The sequence below is a fragment of the Thalassophryne amazonica genome, chromosome 6 (assembly GCF_902500255.1).
Source record: "Thalassophryne amazonica chromosome 6, fThaAma1.1, whole genome shotgun sequence".
NCBI lineage: Eukaryota > Metazoa > Chordata > Actinopteri > Batrachoidiformes > Batrachoididae > Thalassophryne > Thalassophryne amazonica.
In genome coordinates this window covers 23,670,381-23,692,275 of record NC_047108.1, presented here as the reverse complement: position 1 = coordinate 23,692,275, position 21,895 = coordinate 23,670,381, and the positions used below count along the sequence as shown (strand labels likewise).

At 42.3% G+C, this 21,895-nt stretch overlaps 1 protein-coding gene across 3 annotated transcripts in view; it reads left to right on the top strand.

Moving 5' to 3' along the window:
- prkcz (protein kinase C, zeta) overlaps positions 1-15,545 on the top strand; it is a 595,716-nt gene extending 580,171 nt beyond the window's left edge. For all 3 annotated transcript variants that reach the window (XM_034171897.1, XM_034171896.1, XM_034171898.1), the window contains one exon: positions 14,922-15,545. In XM_034171897.1, the coding sequence (XP_034027788.1) occupies positions 14,922-15,009 (88 nt within the window). In that variant the 3' untranslated portion in view covers positions 15,010-15,545. The remainder of the gene's footprint in view (positions 1-14,921) is intronic.
- Positions 15,546-21,895: the final 6,350 nt, after the last annotated feature.

Here is a 21,895-nt window from a genome sequence, read left to right as displayed (position 1 = left end):
GTTCTGCTGCCGCCGATAATGCCCTGTGTACCGCTGGATTTATCCAGGCAAATCCTACGTTACTCCAGGAACTTTTGCATATAGGCACCGCCCCCAGAGTATAATAGGCTGAAGCAGCAGGAATACATGCCTCTGTCACTGCAGGGGGAGGGAGATCATACTCAGCCTTTTCTTCTCCTTCCTTTTACCCTCCTCAACGTGTTGCTCCATCTCCACCACAGGCTTCCCCTCTGCTTCTGAACCAGACCTCTTGGTAAGTCCTTGCCGCTGCCAATTTTCTTTTAGGAAGCATACTGGAGCTTCTCTGCAAAAATATCTGGAGCTGGCCGCGAGTGAGAGGCCTGCATGCAGCGTGCTAGCGTTTTTATATTGACCGCCGCCTATCGGCCGTTTGGAACGCCGTTAACCGGGAGGTGGCATTTAGAACGGCGTACTGTCCACTAGCGCCGCCATTTTGTCTGCCTCTGTCGCCGGTTAAAACACCCTTGAGGATGCCGATGTGGGCTCTATCACCGTTTTACACGCCGTTGATTAAGGATACAACGCCGGCCGCCAATTACGGCGGTGTAAACTGCAGCAATACAGGAAGGGGCAGGATGAAACGGCGATTAAAAAGTATCAAACACCGTTGTTCGCGTTGTCTCCGTCGTCACGCGAATTCTCTGGGAGCGCTCCCGGAATTATTCGACATGTTGAATTATTTTTTTTAAGATTCCCGGTAAAGCCGGAACTAAGCCGCGCCCCCTAGTGCTGGCGTTAACAACGGCGTGTGATCCTTAAGACGGCCAAAAACTCTTCCGAGATGCTTCTGGGAGCTCTTACTGTCTATGTGTAAATGGGGCTTATGACTGTTCTCACCATCCTTTGCTTCAGCTTATCTGAGATTTTTCTTGGGCTGCCACTTCGGGCCTTAACTAGTACTGTGCCTGTGGTCTTCCATTTCCTCACTATGTTCCTCACAGTGGAAACTGATAGCTGAAATCTCTGAGGTAGCTTTTTGTATCCTTCCCCTAAACCATGATGTTGAACAATCTTCTTTTCAGGTCATTTGAGAGTTGTTTAGAGGCTCCCATGTTGCCACTCATTAGAAGAGATGCAAAGAGGGGAAACATCTGCAAATGGCCACCTTAAATACCCATTCTCATGACTGGATTCACCTGTGTAAGGAGGTCAAGGGTCAGTGAGCTTACCAAACCAATTTTGTGTTCCAGTAATTAGTGCTAAATGTATTCAAATCAATAAAATTACAAGGGTGCCCAAATTTATGCACCTGCCTAATTTTGTTTAAATAATTATTACACACTTTCTGTAAATACTAAAAACGTCATTTCACTTCTCAAATATCAGTGTGTTCGTCTGCTATATGATATATTTAAATTAAATTTCTGATCCAGACACCCAATGATTTACAAAGGAAAATCATGAAAATTATCAGGGGCGCCCAAACTTTTGCATACAACTGTATGTGATGACTCACACAGTATTTATAGTTCATGTCACATTCAGCTGTCGTGCTTTTGCGTTGTCACAATTTGTCACATCCATCGTGTTCTGATGGTGTCCACCTACAGCCCACATTTTGTCTGCTGTTTGGTAATTCTGCCAATAAAAACTGACATTCAGCCTGCTGTCATTTATGTCATTTTTGTCTGTTAGTTTCACTTTTTTGTTGTGTTTGGATTTTATTCTCTGCTGCAACATTGATCAAATTTTCTGGGCTGGATCCAGTAATTTTTTTTTTTCCCACTCTTGTCAAGATTTTGACAGGATGTATTTTACTTTCCCATCATGAAACTCTGCATGCATGTATTTGGAGGTGAAAGAGTTGGAATGAAGTTGAAGTACAACCCCAATTCCAATGAAGTTGGGAAGTTGTGTGTATTCAATCTATATTCAATTGAATACACCACAAAGACAAGATATTTAATGTTCAAACTGATAAACTTTATTGTTTTTGTGCAAATATTTGCTCATTTTGAAATGGATGCCTGCAACACGTTTTCAAAAAAGCTGGGACAGTGGTATGTTTACCACTGTCCCCTTTCCTTCTAACAACACTCAATAAGTGTTTGGGAACTGAGGACACTAATTATTGAAACTTTGTAGGTGGAATTCTTTCCCATTCTTGCTTGATGTACGACTTCAGTTGTTCAACACTTCGGGGTCTCCATTGTCGTATTTTGCACTTCATCATGCGCCACACATTTTTAATGGGCAACAGGTCTGGTCTGCAGGCAGGCCAGTCTAGTACCCGCTAGGGGGTTAGCGATACACACAAATCATAGTTCGGTACGTACCTCGGTTCTGAGGTCACAAGTCGGTTCATTTTTGGTACAGTATGGGAACAAAATGCAAACCTAAATTTGCTTGTTGTTTAAACCAGCAATTTATTGTAACATTATACAAACAGGAAAATAAAATAATTGCAAAGTGCTGCCTGGTAATAAAATAAAATGTTCTCAAATAAATGACAAATGTATGAAATATTATAAAAAATACATTCCTAGTAAACAGCTTTTAACAAAACCTTTTCACAAGTAAAGCGGAGCACAACGGTTCCAGCATGAAACCCTGTTCAATTTTATTCAACCTTCATATTTTTTGCCAGAAAAATTAACTTGTCCAAAACTGTCACACTCTATAAGGGATTTTTTAAGAGAATTAATGTTAAAGAATCCCTTTACTTTTGTACAATTTATTTTATTTTCTATCTCTTTCTATTAACTGTTCATTTAATGTTTGTTAATAAATCTTTTTAAACAAAGTTTTGAAAACAAAAACATTGTGGGAGAGGTAAAAAAGTGAGTAAAACCACCTTAAAAATATTTAGAACCACAAATAAACTTGATTCTTGGTTTATTTATTTTGCCATTAAAATTGGCCATCACTTATTAAAATAAAATAACTTCTCAAGGCCAGGGCTTCTCAAAGTTTGGGGACTATTTAATCACAGTGCAGCAAAAAAGGTCAGTAGGCTGAGCAAGTCCGAGTGTGACGATTGAAAATATCCCTCCGCTCAGTGCTTTACGGCTGCTGCAGAGGAGGGGGAGACCCGCTGCCGCTCGGTCGCCAAACATCAGAAAAGTCTCTGGTAATGCCAGGAAAAGTAGTTAGATTTGTCGCTAGTCGCTTTCGAGAAAATAAGTCCTCAAGAGGGTTTGGAAAGTCGCCAGATTTAGCGAGAAAGGTGCTAAGTTGGCAACACTGAATGTAAACACACAACGCAAACTCACCCGTGAACAGCCCTGTACCGAACCGAATGTTCCGTACTGAAAGTGTTCAATACAAATACATGTACCGTTACACCCTTAGTACCCGTACTATTTTACTAAGAAGCCACACTGTTGTAACACGTGCAGAATGTGGCTTGGCATTGTCTTGCTGAAATAAGCAGGGACATCCCTGAAAAAGACGTTGCTTGGATGGCAGCATGTGTTGCTCCAAAATCTGGATGTACCTTTCAGCATTGATGGTGCCATCACAGATGTGTAAGTTGCCCATGACATCGGCGCTAACAAACCCCCATACCATCACAATGCTGGATTCTGAACTTTGCGCAGGTAACAATCTGGATGGTCTTTTTCCTCTTTTGTCTGGAGGATACGATGTCCATGATTTCCAAAAGAAATTTGAAATGTGGACTCATCAGACCACAGCAAACTTTCCCACTTTGCGTCTGTCCATTTTAAATGTGCTCGGGCAGAGAGAAGGCAGCAGCATTTCTGGATGTTGTTGATGTATGGCTTTTACTTTGCATGGTAGAGTTTTAACTTGCACTTGTAGATGTAGCGGCGAACTGTGTTAACTGACAATGGTTTTCTGAAGTGTTCTTGAGCCCACGCAGTAAGATTCTTTACACAATGTCAGTTTTTAATGCAGTGCCTCCTGAGGGATCGAAGGTCACGGGCATTCAATGTTGGTTTTCGGCCTTGCTGCTTACATTTAGAAAGTTCTCCAGATTCTCTGAATCTTCTGATTATATTGTGGACTGTAGATGATGGAATCCCTAAATTCCTTGCAATTGAACGTTGAGAAACATTGTTTTTAAACTGTTGGACTATTTTTTGGTCACAAAGTGGTGGTCCTCACCCCATCTTTGCTTGTGAACGGCTGAGCCTTTTGGGCATGCTCCTTTTTTACCCAATCATGACACTCACCTGATTCCAATTAGGTGTTCTTTGAGCATTCATCAACTTTCCCAGTCTTTTGTTGCCCTGTCCCAACTTATTTGAAACGTGTTGCAGGTATCCATTTCAAAAACAGCAAATATTTGCATAAAAACAAAAAAGTTTATCAGTTTGAACATTAAATATCTTGTCTTTGTGGTGTATTCAATTGAATATAGGTTGAAGAGGATTTGCAAATCATTGTATTCTGTTTTTATTGACATATTACACAACATCCCAACTTCATTGGAATTGGGGTTGTACTTGACATATGGACCTTACTGAGTGGTCCACTAATTGGGCACGTGACCAATGTTAAAATCAGCAGCATGAGTTTGGAGGTGCACCAGAGCACTGTTGTGTGTCCATAAAGTCTTCTCGGGATAAAGTACATTTGTGGTGAAGTTTCTTGTGTTGTTTTGTGCTCCTCACTTGCATTCATTCATTTTTTGGTGCTTTTGCTTTTTTGGCTTTTGACTGACTGAACAAACTTTGTCTCTCAAACTTAATACGAGGTCTGTTAGAAAACTATCCGACCTTTTTTAAAAAAAACTATATGGATTTGAATCGTGCGCTTGCATCAGCCAAGCTTGAATCTTCGTGCGCATATGTGAGTTTTTTCACACCTGTCGGTTGCGTCATTTGCCTGTGGGCAGACTTTGAGTGAGCACTGGTCCACCCCCCCCCCACCCCCCCCACCCCCCTTGTCGGATTTTCATTGTCAGGGAAATGGCTGAGCGATTGGAGCAGCGCTGATTCTGAATCAAATTTTTCCAGAAACTGTGAGAGACAGCCAGGTAGAAACCATTTGGAAGATTCAGACGGCTTTCGGTGAGGATACTTTGGGCGTCACACAGATTAAGGACCATTACAACCGGATTAAAGACAGCCCACAGAGGCAGAGCGCGCTCCGAGCGGCCATCGACAGGCTGAAACGACCAGATCATTTCCAAAGTGAAGGCTGTGTTGATCCGGGACGTCGTCTGGCTACCAGAGAAATTGCAGAAGAGGTGTACATCAGCACTTTTGCGGCACATTCCACTGTTACAGGAGATTTTGTAATGAAAGACATGCGGAGGAATTCATGCGTCGGAATGGAGCCACAATGGCGCACAACAAAAAGCATGTGCGTGTTGGAAACCATTCGGAAGATTCAGACGGCTTTCTGTGGCTTTTCAGTCGAGTGAGTATCCGAGAAATTGTGTAATAGCTGGGCATGTCACAACTTGTCCTGTGAGACTTCCAACATGGACGTGCTTTTGTTGTGCGCCATGAGCGGCTCCGTCCCGACGCGCGAATTCCTCCGCACGTCTTTCATTACAAAGTCTCCTGTAACAGTGGAATGTGCCGCATAAGTGCTGATGTACACTTCTTCTGCAGTTTCTCTTGTAGTCAGACGACGTCCCGGATCAACACAGCCTTCACTTTGGAAATGATCTGGTCGTTTCAGCCTGTCGATGGCCGCTCAGAGCGCGGCGCGCCCTCCGCCGCTGTGGGCCATCTTTAATCCGGTTGTAATGGTCCTTAATCTGTGTGACGCCCAGAGTATCCTCACCGAAAGCCGTCTGAATCTTCTGAATGGTTTCCACCTGGCTGTCTCTCACAGTTTCTGGAAAAATTTGATTCAGCACTGCTCCAATCGCTCAGCCATTTCCCTGACAATGAAAATTCGACAAGGGGGGTGGACCAGTGCTCACTTAAAGCCTGCCCACAGGCAAATGACGCAACCGACAGGCGTGAAAAAACTCACGCATGCCCACGAAGGTTCAAGCTTGGCTGATGCAAGCGCACGATTCAAATCCATATAGTTTTTTTAAAAATAAAAAGGTCAGATAGCTTTCTAACAGACCTCGTATTCATACTGAACACACCTTTATCAAAATATCGATGTGTCCCAAAAGTAGTTTGTGAAGTGGTTTACCACATAGCGACACGTGTTACCCTTCACGGTATGTGTGTCAGTTGTTCTTTAACCACCTGTAGGAGGCACTAGTGGTGCTGAAAAGCTGTTGGATTATGTCGTCCCTTTTTTTTTTTCGCTGAAGACTTGAAGTGTACACTGTGAACTTGTTTTGGTTTTGTCCTCGTTGCTCCCCTGCTCTCGCGCCTCACTCTCTCCGCTGTGCATGTGGTAATGCTTTTAAATCACTCCTGCCTGGAAAAAAGGCAACATTGATGTTTGTTCTGGTCCACTCCCAAACCTCCTCTCCTCTCTTTTGTGTGTCCCTTTTTGTGGTCGTTTCTTTCTGCCGCTCTTCTTTCCCAGCACAGAACCTGAGAAAGGAGAGAAACAGCATTTCTTTAAATCTGATTGTTTCACCGGGTGTTGACCTGATCCAACAGTGAGAGTTCTTCACGAGATCAGACGCGGGAAAAAATATTTGCTTCATCAGTATTCTAGTCTGCAAACGGAGAGAAAGAGACTGGAGCATTTCATTCATTGGTCCTTATCATCTATGTGGGTGGGTTCTGCAACCTGTTCAACACAGCCCCGGCCCCTGAAGTGAGACCCCCACCCACCTGGTCCACCCGGGGAATCCATTCAATGCACCTATTGTTTTAACTTCAAAGCTCTCCACATAGCGTCTTAAGGGAGAAAAACTCTCGCCCTTTCCCAGCAAGAGGCCCCCTTTGTGGGCTTCAGCTCCTCGTCTCACCATCACCACATGCACATGCATGTGCACGCACACAAAAGTAAACAGCCTGTTGCTGCAGGAGAAGCAGCCAGCAGTGTTGCTAGGAGAGCACATTTATTTTTACCCGTCGACTCTGAGCGCACCAGTTATGGAGTTGTGCAATGTTGTGATTCTGCCTGTAATGATGCAGATAGCGCCAGAGTACCCTTGCTGACTCGTGCACATGCTCTTTGTCTTACTTTAAGTCATTACTGATAGATTCCATTTTATAAGGATTCTTTCAGAGGCAAATGAACCACAAAGCTGCTGAAACATGATGCTAAGTTAGTTAAAAAGGACTTTTCTGCTTCAAGACAAACTTTTACGTGATTTCCTGTTGACATACAACTGCAGACTTGTTTGTGCACAATATAAAGACAACTGAATGAAGCCAAATCCTGGGTGATATAACACGCAGTTTGAATCTTTACAAACGAATGTATCCAAAAGCTAGAGGAGGACCTCTTACGGTGTATCCGGAAAGTATTCACAGCACTTCAATTTTGGTGAAGGTGCATCCTGTTTCCACTGATCATCCTTGAGATGTTTCTACAGTTTGGAGTCCACCTGGGGCAAATTCAGTTGATTGAACACGAATTGGAAAGGTACACACCTGTCTACATATAAGGTCCCACAGTTGACCGTGTATGTCAGAGCACAAACCAATCATGAAGTCAAAGGAATTGTCTGTAGACCTCCGAGACAGGATTGTCTGGAGGCACAAATTTGGGGAATTTTCATACAAGCAAATGCATTGGGAACACTGCACATTCTATTCCAAATCAAAACATGAAAAAAAATTGATCAAAGTTGTTACTTTACAGAAAGTAACACTCAGCACTGGTTCCCTTCAAGGCTGTGTTCTTAGCCCTCTACTGTATGCACTGTACACCTATGACTCCTCTCCAACCCATCCAACCAACCGCATTATAAAATATGGAGATGATACCACAGTGGTTGGACTCATCTGCGACAGGGATGAGAAAGTGTACAGGGCTGCGGTGGAGAAACTGTCGCTCTGGTGCTCAGAGAACAACCTGACCCTGAATGTTCACAAGACAAAAGAACTCATCATGGACTTCAGGAAGAACAGACAGGACCACCCCTTCCCCTTTATAAATGGAGAACGGGTGGAAATTGTCACCACCATCAGGTTTCTGGGCACCCACAACTCCGCAGACCACTCCTGGACTGTCAACATCAGGGCTTTGGTTAAGAAGGCTCAACAGCAGCTGCACTTCCTATGTGTCCTCAGGAAGAACAACCTGGCCACGAAGCTGCTGGAGGCCTTCTATCACTCCTTAGCGGAGAGCGTACTGTCATACTACCTGGGTGTGTGGTACGCAGGCTCCACAGCCAAGGACAGAAAGTCAGTGCAGAGGGTCATTAACACTGCTGTAAAGATCATCAGTGGCCCTCTGCTCAGCCTGGAAAGCATTGCCACATCCTGCTGTCGTAGGGGAACCAAGGCCATCACAGGAGACCGCTCACACCCTGCCTACCCCCGATTTGATCTGTTGCCCTCCGGGAGATGCTACAGGTCAACAAAGTCCCATACCAGTAGGCTGACAAACAGGTTCTTCCCCTGGGCCATATGTACTGCAAACACACACACACACACACACACACACACACACACACACACACACACACACACACACACACACACACACACACACACACACACACACACACACACACACACACACACACACACACACACACACACAAAAATGACACAAATATTTGGTCATTTTGAAATGGATGCCTGCAACACATTTCAAAAAAGCTGGGGCAGTGGTACAGTGAGGCAAATAAGTCTTTGATTGACTGTCAGTTTTGCAGGTTTTCCCACCTACAAAGAATGGAGAGGTCTGTCATTTTTATCGTCTGTACACTTCAGCTGTGAGAGACAGAATCTAAAAAAATAATCAGAAAATCACATTGTATGATTTTTAAATAATTAATTTGCATTTTATTGCATGAAATAAGTATTTGATCACCTACCAACCAGCAAGAATTCTGTCTCTCACAGACCTGTTAGTTTTTCTTAAAGAAGTCCTATTTTGCACTCTTTACCTGTATTAATTGCACCTGCTTGAACTCGTTACCTGTCCAGACACTCAATCACACTCCAACCTATCCACCATGGCCAAGACCAAAGAGCTGTCTAAGGACAACAGGGACAAAACTGTAGACCTGCACAATGCTGGGATGGGCTACAGGACAACAGGCAAGCAGCTTGGTGAGAAGGCAACAACTGTTGGAGTAATTATTAGAAAATGGAAGAAACAGAAGATGTCTGTCAATCTTCCTCAGCCTGGGGCTTCATGCAAGATCTCACCTCGTGGGGTAAGGATGATTCTAAGAAAGCCCAGAACCACATGGGAGGACCTGGTCAATGACCTGAAGAGAGCTGGAACCACAGTTACAAAGATTACATTAGTAACACACAACACCATCATGGTTTAAAATCCTGCAGGGCAGCAAGGTCCCCCTGCTCAAGCCACCACATGTACAGGCCTATTTGAAGCTCATCAGTGACCATCTGGATGATCCAGAGGAGGCATGGGAGAAGGTCATGTTGTCAGATGAGACCAAAATATCAACTCCACTCGCTGTGTTTGGAGGATGAGAACAACCCTGCGAACACCGTCCCATCCGTGAGGCATGGGGTGGAAACATCATTTTTGGGGTTGCTTTTCTGCAAAGGGGACAGTGCGACTGCACCGTTTTGAAGGCAGGATGGATGGGGTCATGTATCGTGAAATTTTGTCAAACAACCTCCTTCCCTCAGTAAGAGCATTGAAGATGGGTCATGGCTGGGTCTTCAGCATGACAATGAACCCAAACACACAGCCATGACAACTAAGGAGTGGCTCCATAAGATACATTTCAAGATCCTGGAGTGGCCTGGCCAGTCTCCAGACCTGAACCTAATAGAAAATCTTTGGAGGGAGCTGAAACTCCAAACCTGAAAGATCTGGAGAAGATCTGTATGGAGGAGTGGACCAGAATCCCTGCTGCAGTGTGAAAACGTGGTCAAGAACTACAGTCTGACCTCTGGAACTGCAAACAAAGGTTTCTGTACCAAATATTAAGGTCTGTTTTTCTATTATACCAAATACTTATTTGATGCAATAAAATGCAAATTAATTATTTAAAAATCATGCAATGTGATTTTCTGGAGTTTTTTTTAAGATTCTGTCTGTCACAGTTAAAGTGTACCTACGATAAAACTTACAGACCTCTCCATTCTTTGTAGGTGAGAAAACGTTCAAAATAGTCAGTGGATCAAATACTTATTTGCCTCAGTGGTATGTTTACCACTGTGTTACATCACCTTTCCATCTAACACTCAATAAGTGTTTGGGAACTGAGGACACTAATTGTTGAAGGTTTGTCAGTCGAATTCTTTCCCATTCTTGCTTAATGTATGACTTCAGTTGTTCAACAGTCCGGAGAGTCAGTTGTCGTATTTTGCACTTCTTAATGTGCCACACATATTCAATGGGCGACAGGTCTGAACTGCAGGCAGGCCAGTCTAGTACCTGCACTCTTTTTCTACAAAGCCACGCTGTTGTAACATGCAGAATGTGGCTTGATATTGTCTTGCTGAAATAAACAGGGATGTCCCTGAAAAAGACGTTGCTTGGATGGCAGCATGTGTTGCTCCAAAACTTGGATGTACCTTTCAGCATTGATGGTGCCATCACAGATGTGTAAGTTGCTCAAGCCATGGGTGCTAACACACTCCCATACCATCACAGATGCTGGCTTTTGAACTTTGCGCTGGTAACAATCTGGATGGTCTTTTCCTCTTTTGTCTAGGGGACATGACTTCCATGATTTCCAAAAGCAATTTGAAATGTGGACTCATCAGACCACAGCACACTTTTCCACTTTGCGTCTGTCCATTTCAAATGTGCTCGGGCCGAGAGAAGGCAGCAGCATTTCTGGATGTTGTTGATGTATGGCTTTTACTTTGCATGGTAGAGTTTTAACTTGCACTTGTAGATGTAGTGACGAATTGTGTTAACTGACAATGGTTTTTTGAAGTGTTCCTGAGCCCACGCGGTAAGATCCTTTACACAATGATGTCGGTTTTTAATGCAGTGCCGCCTGAGGGATCGAAGATCACAGGCTTTCAGTGTTGATTTTCGGCCTTGCCGCTTACGTGTAGAAAGTTCTCCCGATTCTCTGAATCTTCTGATTATATTATGGACTGTAGATGATGGAATCCCTAAATTCCTTGCAACATTGTTCTTAAACTGTTGGACTATTTTTTCACGCAGTTGTTCACAAAGTGGTGATCCTCACCCCATCTTTGCTTGTGAACTGCTGAGCCTTTTGGGAATGCTTCTTTTACACTCACTTGTGACACTCTGTTTCACCTGTTTCCAATTAGGTGTTCTTTGAGCATTCATCAACTTTCCCAGTCTTTTGTTGCCACTGTCCCAGCTTTTTTGAAATGTGTTGCAGGCATCCATTTCAAAATTAGCAAATATTTGCACAAAAATATTCAAGTTTAGCAGTTTGAACATTAAATATCTTGTCTTTGTGGTGTATTCAATTGAATATAGGTTGAAAGGATTTGTGTATCATTATATTCTGTTTTTATTGACATATTACACAATGTCCCAACTTAATTGGAATTGGGGTTGTAGTACTGTTGCCTACTTTTTTTCCCTTGTGCTGTTTTTCTTCTTGCTTTATCTCTTGTGATCTTGTTCTCTTTGTCCCTTTAAATGCATCATTTTTTGTCATGTACAGTAGCTCTGCAGGAACACCCCCAATTTCATTGTAACACCCCCCGTACAATGACAATAAAGACTATTCTGTTCTATTCTGTTCTATTCTATTTTAAAGTGAAGAAAAATGAATATTAGGCTTTTCACAAAAATATTAGTAGATACATTTTATTTATTTTTTTAAACACACTGCGATTATTTTGTACAAAACTGTAAATAATCACTTTTACAGCCACTTGGTTTTAAAAGTCACATAATAATTGAAATGGTAATCAGATAAACTTAAAGGATAAGTTCACATTTTACAAATGGAGTTATATTCGCTTTTAGCATTGTTAGCAGCAGCCTAGGTGTTCCAGGCATGTCCATCTGGGAGGAGACCCCGGGGAAGACCCAGGACTAGGTGTAGAGATTATATCTCCACACTGGCCTGGGAATGCCTCGGGATCCCCCAGTCAGAGGTGGTCAATGTGGCCTGGGAAAGGGAAGTCTGGGGTCCCCTGCTAGAGCTGTTGGCCCGCAACCCGATCCCCGATAATTGGTTGAAGATGAGATGAGATGAGCAGCCTAGCCTGTAAGTGCTGCTATTAGCTTTGAAATGGCTATCACCAAAAGCACGTGTCGCGTTGATGCATAACGTCCAGTGTGTTGGACTTGCACGTCACTAAACAGTGTGTGCCCTTGTACAAGGAACTGAAGAGGTAAAATGTAGTTTTTAATGTGTCATAGCTGCACATTTGTTTTCCTTTTGTGTGCTGCGCTCCGTAATGAAACACAAAACCACCTGTTTTTGGACTATATGGGACACACCACAGAACAAGACGCGCTAACATATTCAACATTCAACATCACAAAAAAGAAAAGAACCAAAACTGGGTGATATAAACTCTGCCGTGAGTTTCTCTGGTAAGCTAGCGAAGGCAGAAGTGACATTTATTCTTCATTGATCCAGTGAACATACTGCTTCCCCCAAAACGTTACTGAACAAACAACAAAAGTGGACGCTGACGCTTCAGCAAGTGGTCGGGGCACTTGCTTCACAAAAAGAAGGTCCCTGGTTCAAGATTACCAGCGCTCATTCTCCAGGGCATCTGGTGTAAAACCTGTGCCAAATCAATGTGCAGATCCGTATCGAATCCACTGTGGTGACCTGCTGAAAGACCTTAGTAATATTTGTTGAAGATGTAAGAACAGTGCAATTTTACAGTCCAGCAAAACATGATGTAAGTGTGGTTCGAGGTCTGATGTCCAGCAATGTTTTAATGTGACTAAGGGTTAGGATTAGGGTCCATATAGCATTTTGTTGTTTCACAGTTTTTTTTTTTTTCTTTCATTTTCAGTTGCTGTAAATTAGAATGGAGTGTATGCGATTTCATGCAGCCTCCTCCAGAAAAAAATGTGACACCCACCATTTTTTTTCAGGGTAAAACACTTTTTTTGTGCACCAGCTCAGAGTGCTTTTAAGTTGAAAATCCTTGAATTTTTCTGAAATATGCCATGCTATCACTGCGGTGCATTTTTAGATTTTTTTTTTTTTTCTTTTTTGGGCTGATTTGTCACTCAAAATCTATCACATAGAGACCAAAAAAAACCCTAACCTCATTTGTGATAGCAGATTGGACAGATGCTCGATTCTTGCTTAGGGTGAGTACTTTTTAATCACTGTACTTTATAAGATAGTCCTGAGCTGCTTATTGTTGTCAAAGAAACAAAACCCACAAAGGTCACTTTTTTCTTCCCACTAAAAGCACTGATGCAGTGTTTGTGGGCGCTCACACAGTGTTTTTCCACCATAAAAAAAACAATATGGACACATGGCCTCAGGTTGTGAAACAGTGAACTCTATGGCCCTGTCATACCATGACAATTTAGCATGTGCATGCCGACGTATGAAAAATATGCTGAATGCACTGGTGTATGTATAATATGGCTAGGTTTTGTACAGTGGTGGGTACAGCTAACCAAAAAGTTAGCTTCGATAACCCTTAATCCGCTAACTGAAAAGTTAACTTTTATAAAGCTAAATGAATAAAACTCCTAAGAAATTTAGCAGAAGTTACAGATAAAAGCTTAAACCGAGAACTTTCATTATTGACTTCAGTACACTAGCAGCTACTGACACAACGAGTCAGCGCTTCTTTCTCAGATCAGCCTTCTTTCAGCAAAAGAGACCTGGTGACCATAAAGAAAGGAAAGAGAAGAGTGAAAGGATGAGGGAGGGGGGAAAAGATAATTCCTCTTTACACCATACAGCCGCCGCATATCACACAAGTCACGCACAGGCAGAAAGTTTTGACTTATTTTAAACAAACTAATTCCGGACAAGTTATTGAAATTAATGTCACGTCTGTCGTTTTACAAAGTGAAAATATCAGCTATATGTTTTAGTTTTAAAGTAATGCACTAATTTTGAAGGTTTTAGCTTTTAGACACACATGCCACAATGCATTATGGTTAGTTTCCTGACATGAGTGGTTGGTTGGTCCGAATAACACACAATTTACTGAAACATGTGGTGGGTTTTACAAATAAATCTGTATTTTTTCATTTGTAAAAAACAAAACAAACAAAAAAGAACAAAGGCAATCTGAAAACTGAGAATCTGGTTAAGTGGATTCAGCACTTTGAGTGAATGTGTGGCAGCAAATGCTGTTCATACTGCCATGAATACTGCCATCTACTGGCCAGTAGATGGCAGTATTCATGGCAGTGTGAATACAATTGCACATGTAACAGGCAGGCACTAAAATCTTAGATTTTTTTTTTTTTTTGGAAAACCGACACCTGAAAATATTTTACTTCCTTGTCCTGGCTGAAGAAACGTAGCATTTGGCCGGCGCCTGAACCATAAGTTGAAAGAGTCACAGCACCTCATTCATTCACATCAGCATTTACCACAGCCATCAGGTGATTCTTCAGTATTCTGCATGCGATAATAAATCCCATGAGCCACCAAGACTAAAATAAACTAAAATTTAAAAAAAAGTTACATTATTCTGTTTGTCTTCCGTGTGGAGGTGTGAGGCTGTGTGACAACATACGTGCGCTCGATGACATGCATGTCAACATTTTCATGCTCTGCCTACCAAAAAAAAGGTTCTGCTGGTGGTGACCCAGACCACTCGATAGAAAAGGATGTTGTTGGCATACGCTGGCTAAATTGTCATGGTGTGACAGCTGCATAACCTAGTCGATGTAGCCAGCATATTCACCACATTTTTCATAAGTTGGCATACGCTGCAAAATCGTCAAGGTGTGACAGGTCTGTGAAGGCCTTTGAGTCTTTCTGCCATGACCACTTTTTGTTTTTTCTTTCTTTCCCTGTTCAGGGACGTCATCAAGAGAATAGACCAGTCAGAGTTTGAGGGATTTGAGTACATCAACCCGCTGCTGTTATCCACCGAAGAGTCTGTATGAAGACCTATTTCTTCCTTCACCCACCTGCTGTCTGTCCAAGGTGCCGTCTCAGCCAACACAACCTAGCCAATGCCAAAAGGCAACAAGGAGGAGGAGTAAAGGACAAGGAGTAGGATAGACTCGGCCCTCTGGACCTGGCAACAAGTCCAGGGCTCTCCTAGTGGACTCAGATTTTTTTTTTTTTCCTGCTGGTACCAAACATTTCTTTGTTGGTATCTACATGACAAAGACTCTGGACAACAACATTCCCCACACTCTGTTGTTAGCCTGTCAATCTTTCATTTCTGTCCAATCAGAATGTGTGTCATTGCGTCCCAGCATCTTGGCTTCATAAGCTGAATGGAGCTGTTTCGTTCTGTGCCTGCCATAATGAAACGTCTGTCTCACGTCCCCAAACAGCAGTGAACGCTCTACTGACTTGAAATTTTCTCTGCACTTATTTTTTCTATCCTGTAACCAGGCAATGGCTCCAAAAACACGGCTGTTCGCCGGCGAGAGAAGCCTGGAGTTGTTGTGGTGTATTCTGATGTTGGCAGTGAATCTAGATCTGACTATGCCTTTTTATTGATTGTGGCACATTTGCAAACATAAACGTTAATGTTTCTTTGAGCTTCACAAACGCAAAACTGGGGGATGATTTTAAAAAAAAAAAGTGCCTCAAAGATCAAATTACTTAGCGCGCATTATTGCACTGACAGAACGCTGCTTCAGCTGTGTGGTGCGGTCAGATTTATTTTTTTGAGCACAGCCCTCTGCCTCACTGATGGTACACAAGAATGAACTTTAGTGTTGAAGCAGTTTTCTGTTGATTCAGAGGAGCAGAAACACGTCACACAGGTGTGAAGCTTTCAGTTTTCTCAGCCCAGTTCAACATCGCAGCCTATTAGAAGGTCATGATGATGCAGATCAGACTTCGGATAAAACACATTGAAGGCACTATTCAGTTTGAAGGTTTATAGAGAGATTATGCAATGTGCACACGCCCACAGTCCACTCCTGACCACGCCCACTTAGCCATCAGCTGTCAAGTGTCACAGCTCTCAGGACGCTTTTAAAGTCAAAGCCCATCGGGCCGGTGCTTATCTCCAGTTTCAGTGGCATGAAGCGGGAGTCTGTGGATCCCCCCCCAAAAAAAACAAAAAAAAACAGATGGGATGCCAGTCCATACCTCACTCATTCACCTCATCACTCAAGCAGCTCACATGCTTCTATTTTGTTCTGCTGGCTCGTATGACACTATGATCTTGTTATTGGAGTTTCAGAACAATCACCATTAATCAGTCAGAAAATAACAGTTTGTCTCTGATTTATAAGCTTATTGTGCAGGAGCGGTCTGATGGCAGCCACACCTGCTGCTAATCCGTGCATCCAGCAGGGGGCAGACAAGTCTATGGAATATTACACAGGCAAAGTGAAGTAGTTGTTTTCTTAGTTGTTCTGGTGCATCAAAGTTCACCAGATGTAAAAGACTTTGTTGTGATTTTATGTGTTGTTAATTTGGTGAGGTACAAGATAATAGCATTTATTGTTTCTGAGTTAATTGAGTTAAACAGGAGGGATGGACTCTTAAGTCATGCATTTTATCACTTCCTGCATTTTACGGGGTACATGCTTTTCCAAAGCAAGTCATTAAACTGTTAATTATGAGGTTTAAATACAGAAAATAATGAAATGCAGCCTTAATTCCATCACCTGCTGGACTACAACATTGTCCTGCTAGATATTTTAATCTTCACAAATGGAGGGTTTTTATTATTATTATTATTATCATCATTTAGCTTATATTTTTATGTTATTTATTTAAACTACAAACCAAGGAACCGTACTTCGGCAATCAGTCAGTGAGTCTGACCTGTGAGATCACAAAGGGAGTGGAACAGCTGATGGCAGGGAAAGCTCAGAGGATCTGCAATACTGGAGGTGAAGTCCTCCAGGTGGGAAGTGGTGCTGTTTTCCTAGCATTACAAATGATCTTTGTGTTAGTCTGGGAGGCAGGTATCATCTTTACAGACTGCAAGAAAAACAAGAAAGGGTGATTGCCTGGATTGCAGTAATTCCAGGGGGTATCACGCTGCTCTCTGTGCCAGGGAAGGTGCTTACAAGGATCATTCTTAACAGGATTCAGTCTCAGTTACTTGCTGCTCAGTAACCACAACAGTCTAGGATCACAACCCTGATGTCAGCCATTCACCAACACTGTGAGTACTCACTGAATGCAAACTTCTTTGTAGCTTATGTTCATTTTTGCAAAGTGTTTCATTCAGTTGATCACACTGCTGTCTGAGAATTTGTGGGATCTGCAAGTCATCACTGGGTATCATAGCAGCCAGCCTGTACACAGGTACTGTACAGCGTGGAAGCAGAGTCTTGAGCTTTCCTTAGGGGTGTGTTCTGGCTCCTACACTGTTCAATGCTTGCATGGACTGGGTGTTGGGTAGAGTTTTGGAAAGGTGCTTTTGTTTTTAAGGAAAGCTGAACTGACCTTGACTTTGGAGACAATGCTGTGATCTTTGCGCAGTCAATGGATACTGTGATTGCAGCACTTGAGAAGCTGAGTAAGGAATCTGAGCCTCTGGGTTTGTGATATTCCTGGATCGAGACTAAGATCGAGGCTTTCAGTGACATCGTAGAGTCCAGGTGTAATGGCTCAGTGGTTAGCACTAGCCTTCTATGTACGAGGTCACTGGTTCAGCTTCCAGCTGGGACTGATACCTGATAGTAAGTCCCTTCTGCTGCTCCCTTGTTTGCACTCGGGGTCGCCACAGCAAATTCAAGGTGGATCTGCATGTTGAATTGGCACAGGTTTTACACCGTATGTTCTTCCTCACATAACTCCACATTATATGGAGAAATGTGGCAGGGGTGGGGTTTGAACCAGGAACCTTCCATACTGAAACCAAGTGCACTAACCACTTGGCCACCACTGATACCTGATACCTTCAGATACCCAGAAGTAAAATGGATTCCTGAATAATAGTTGGGGAAGGTATAAGGTGCTGAGAAAAGGAATTGGCCACCCTACCTCATCATGCCGTGGCTCCACACATGTGCAACTAGTGCATCAATGAAGCTCAATAAAAAGAGTACGGGACTCAGCTTTTACCATGGTCTCAGACGTGCATCTGTATGTGTTAAAAGTGTTGAACTTGTTAGAGACATTCACTTATCTCAGCAGTGACATACATGGCTCTGGGTCCTCCTCCTTTGAGATTGACAGACGGCTGGACAGAGGTGTTTGTTGAAGCCATTGTCTTTGCAGGAGAACGAAGGTCTTTCAGATACTAGTGCTTCCTGTCTTGCTGTATTGTTGTGAGAGTCAAATGTTAATCAGTGACCAAAGACAAAAACTGGTTGTCTTTGGTACTAGGGTTTTTTTTGGAGGAACCTTGGGTATTGGTGGTATGACTTTGTATAAAACAAGCGTTACTTGAGGAAAGTAACAACGAGGGGGATCACTTGCATGGGGCCTTTTTATCCATGTGGCACATTTGTCTGGCTCCGATCCTGCATGCAGAGAGATGGCTACTTTCACCAGCTGGGGGTGGATCAGTTGTCTGAGTGGGTGGTTGCAATCCAGGACCCTGTGCAGTTTTGTGGTGTGGTGGATGTGGAAAAACTTGGCATTGGTGCATACTTGACAAAGACTAGTCTGAAATTGAATTAAAAGTTTGGACAGACTGGTGTCTGGACAGGGTGTACCCTGCCTCACGCCCTGTGACTACTAAAATCAACTCCAGCCACCCCCCGACCCTTAATTGGAATAAGCGGACGATGAGTGAGCTTTTTGGACCTTGACACTAGGCGGGTTTCCTGAAATTTGAAGTAGCGAATTGAAAATATGCTTAACCCTCTGGGGTCTGAGGGCATTTTTTGGACCGTTCACTCGCCTGGCATAAATGTTTTATTATTGCTGTTAACAGCTCTCCCTGCATCCCACAATCAAGTTTTATATCTCTTTTTTTTCAGGACAATCTGTGCTTTCAGAATAGATATGCTTTTGTTGTGTTTTATAAGTGTAATAAAGGTTTACAATCAAAAATATGAAAGAAAAAAGTAAAGCGAAAAATAATTTTCCACACACATTTATTCAAAACACACAGCAAACTATAATAAACAACTGTTTTGACACTTTATAAAGGTAATTTGAGTTCTTGTGTGAAAGACTGTACAACAAAAAGGTTCAAACAATAAACACAAATGCACATTTTGAACAATATATACAAAATGGTCTATGCGTTTTGTTGTCCATTGATATGTTAAATAGTGCTTTAGGCAGAGAAAGCATTCACATGCAACATGCAATGTAACATTCATATGCAAACTAGTGGAGCAATCCTGATAGATTTGTTTGAGCACGTGAGATTGTCATCAGAGGCTCTCCGTCTGCTTTCACTGATCGCTGTGCGTAATGGCGCAGGGCGCACTGGATGTACTCAATGGAGCACTCAGGGGGCTATTCAAGGGGGCCAACTCGTAACATATCACTCCTGAAAAAGATCTTTGGCTTTTCATGTGAGGTAAATCTGCCCTAAATGGACTGCATTTATATAAATGGACTGCATTTATATAGTGCTTTTCCATCTGCATCAGACGCTCAAAGCACTTTACAATTATGCCTCACATTCACCCCGATGTCAGGGTGCTGCCATACAAGGCGCTCACTACACACCGGGAGCAGTAGGGGATTAAAGACCTTGCCCAAGGGGCAAGGAGTGATTTTCCAGTCAGGCGGGGATTTGAACCCATGATCTTCTGGACTCAAGCCCAACACCTTAACCACTAGACCATCACCTCCCCATCACCTCGCCCTACGATTGGATTTTGGAAAACCATGTGACGGTGAACCAATTCCAATTGGACACTCACATTGCGCACATCATCACACAGCTTCTATGAGGAGTACAAAGATGGCCGATGGCTGGATCAAAAGTCTGCGGAGTTAACTTTTCAGCAAATAACAGATCCAAATAGTCCTAATTTATTTTAAACATTTGTTAGTCATCATGAAGCACATCATATTATTAGACTTGTCACATTATCATAATGAAAGCCAGTGATAAGACCTGAAGTCCACCCCCAAGAATCTGGGCTCAGTTAATGTTTAATGATCTAACAACTGAGTGGAAGAGAAGTCAGCACCAGGAAGACGAACAGGAAGTGAGGAAGAACAGTGATATAAACATAAAACACAGCAAGGAGAGAGACCTGAGCAGGGACTCATCTAAGGCACTAACATTAGCTTTGATTATTAGCAAGAATCACAGCAAAAACGTGTGGATGATCATCTGCTTTTTAGAAACAACCTCAAGATTTTATGTGCACAAAATGTAATGGAGGTGTTGAGCTGGGCCTCAATTATTACAAACCACATTTTCAGACATTATTTTTTAAAACTTTTTTTAAGTTTGGGTGAATTGCCTTTAAGTCTACAAATATTTGGACATTGATTTTTCACAGCACATTAAAGATGGAAGCAAATAATATGAGCTCAAAGTGAAGACTGTCAGCTTTAGCGTAAAAGTAATTACATCATAATCAGGGGAACCGTGGAGGACCATCAGCCACGGTGTGGACCACAAGTACCTGGCTGCTGAGTTAAGTTTCAGTGTGATGTGCTATTAACACAGGAGATTAGTGAAGGAAGCCACCAAGACACCATAACAAATCTTTCTGTGGCTGTGACAGGAGAAACTGAGGATCATGTCTTTCACCAGTCACAGACACTGATTTAAAAAAAGATCTTGTAATGGATTTTCTCTTACAGCTGACGTCTGCACCGGGGCTCTGATTTGCTGTCATGTCTTGCTGTGATGGAACACAAAAATAAGAATTTTGTCATGTGATTTATGGACCAAACAATGGTCTTTTGTTGTGTATAAATTAGAAAGTGTTGGTGGGTGGTTGTTGTTGTTTTTTTTGTTTTGTTTTGTTTTTAATCTGCTCCTCTGGATTCTTCATTTTTTTACATGTCACCGAATGTACTGAACCGCTGGCGACCTGTGGCTCTGAAGAAAACGTACAGTGAAAATCAGTAAATGGATTCATGTGCTCGATCTTAAAGACCTATTGTGCAGATTACTATTTAGTTTTCTAAAACTGGCATCTCGTGACAAAAGTCAGACTGTTTTTGAGAATAAATATGTAATTTTGAGGAAAAATGTGGTTACAGTTGAAAAAAAATTTTTAGAATAAAATGAACCACTGCCAACGTCAACTTCTTTATCCACAAAGATAATCTGATACAATTCAGTAGGTTCTCTTTTTCGTCTTCTGAAACACATCATCCTTATTTATCAACCAAACATAAACCACATTTTGTTTTTCATTTGACAGACTGCAGAAATCCCACAAAAAAACTTTTTCAAATGCATTTAACAAATCTTACAGCTTTTAAAACACACCTGTGATTGTTTGAACTTGTGGTTCCAGTGAGACCTTCTGGCTTTCTGGTCCTTTGGTCTCGGCAGCGGACAGGAAGTGTGGATTCCACTGTTTCTGCTTTTTCACCGTTAGCTCTCGAAACACGAGCTTCTGTGGATTCATGAGACAGGATTCAAACGATGAGCAGATTCATTAATGAACATCAAATTTTTTTAAGTTGGTGGTTCCGAGAATGTTTTTGTCGCAACTTATTTTAATCAAACCGTCAAAATTTACACAAAAATGCACTGAAACAATGAAAATGACTTTTTTCTTCACTGTCAAAGATAACTTTTGTGTATGAAAAATATTAATCTGACTTTTGAATTGTTGTTTGTACCAGACTAGTTTTATTGTACTTACAGTAACTCCTGCACATGTCCCCCAGTTGGCCATGCCCCACAGCTTGGGAACCACTGCATTTGCTGATCTTGATCTTTGGGCAGCCTTAAATAAAGCATTTTTT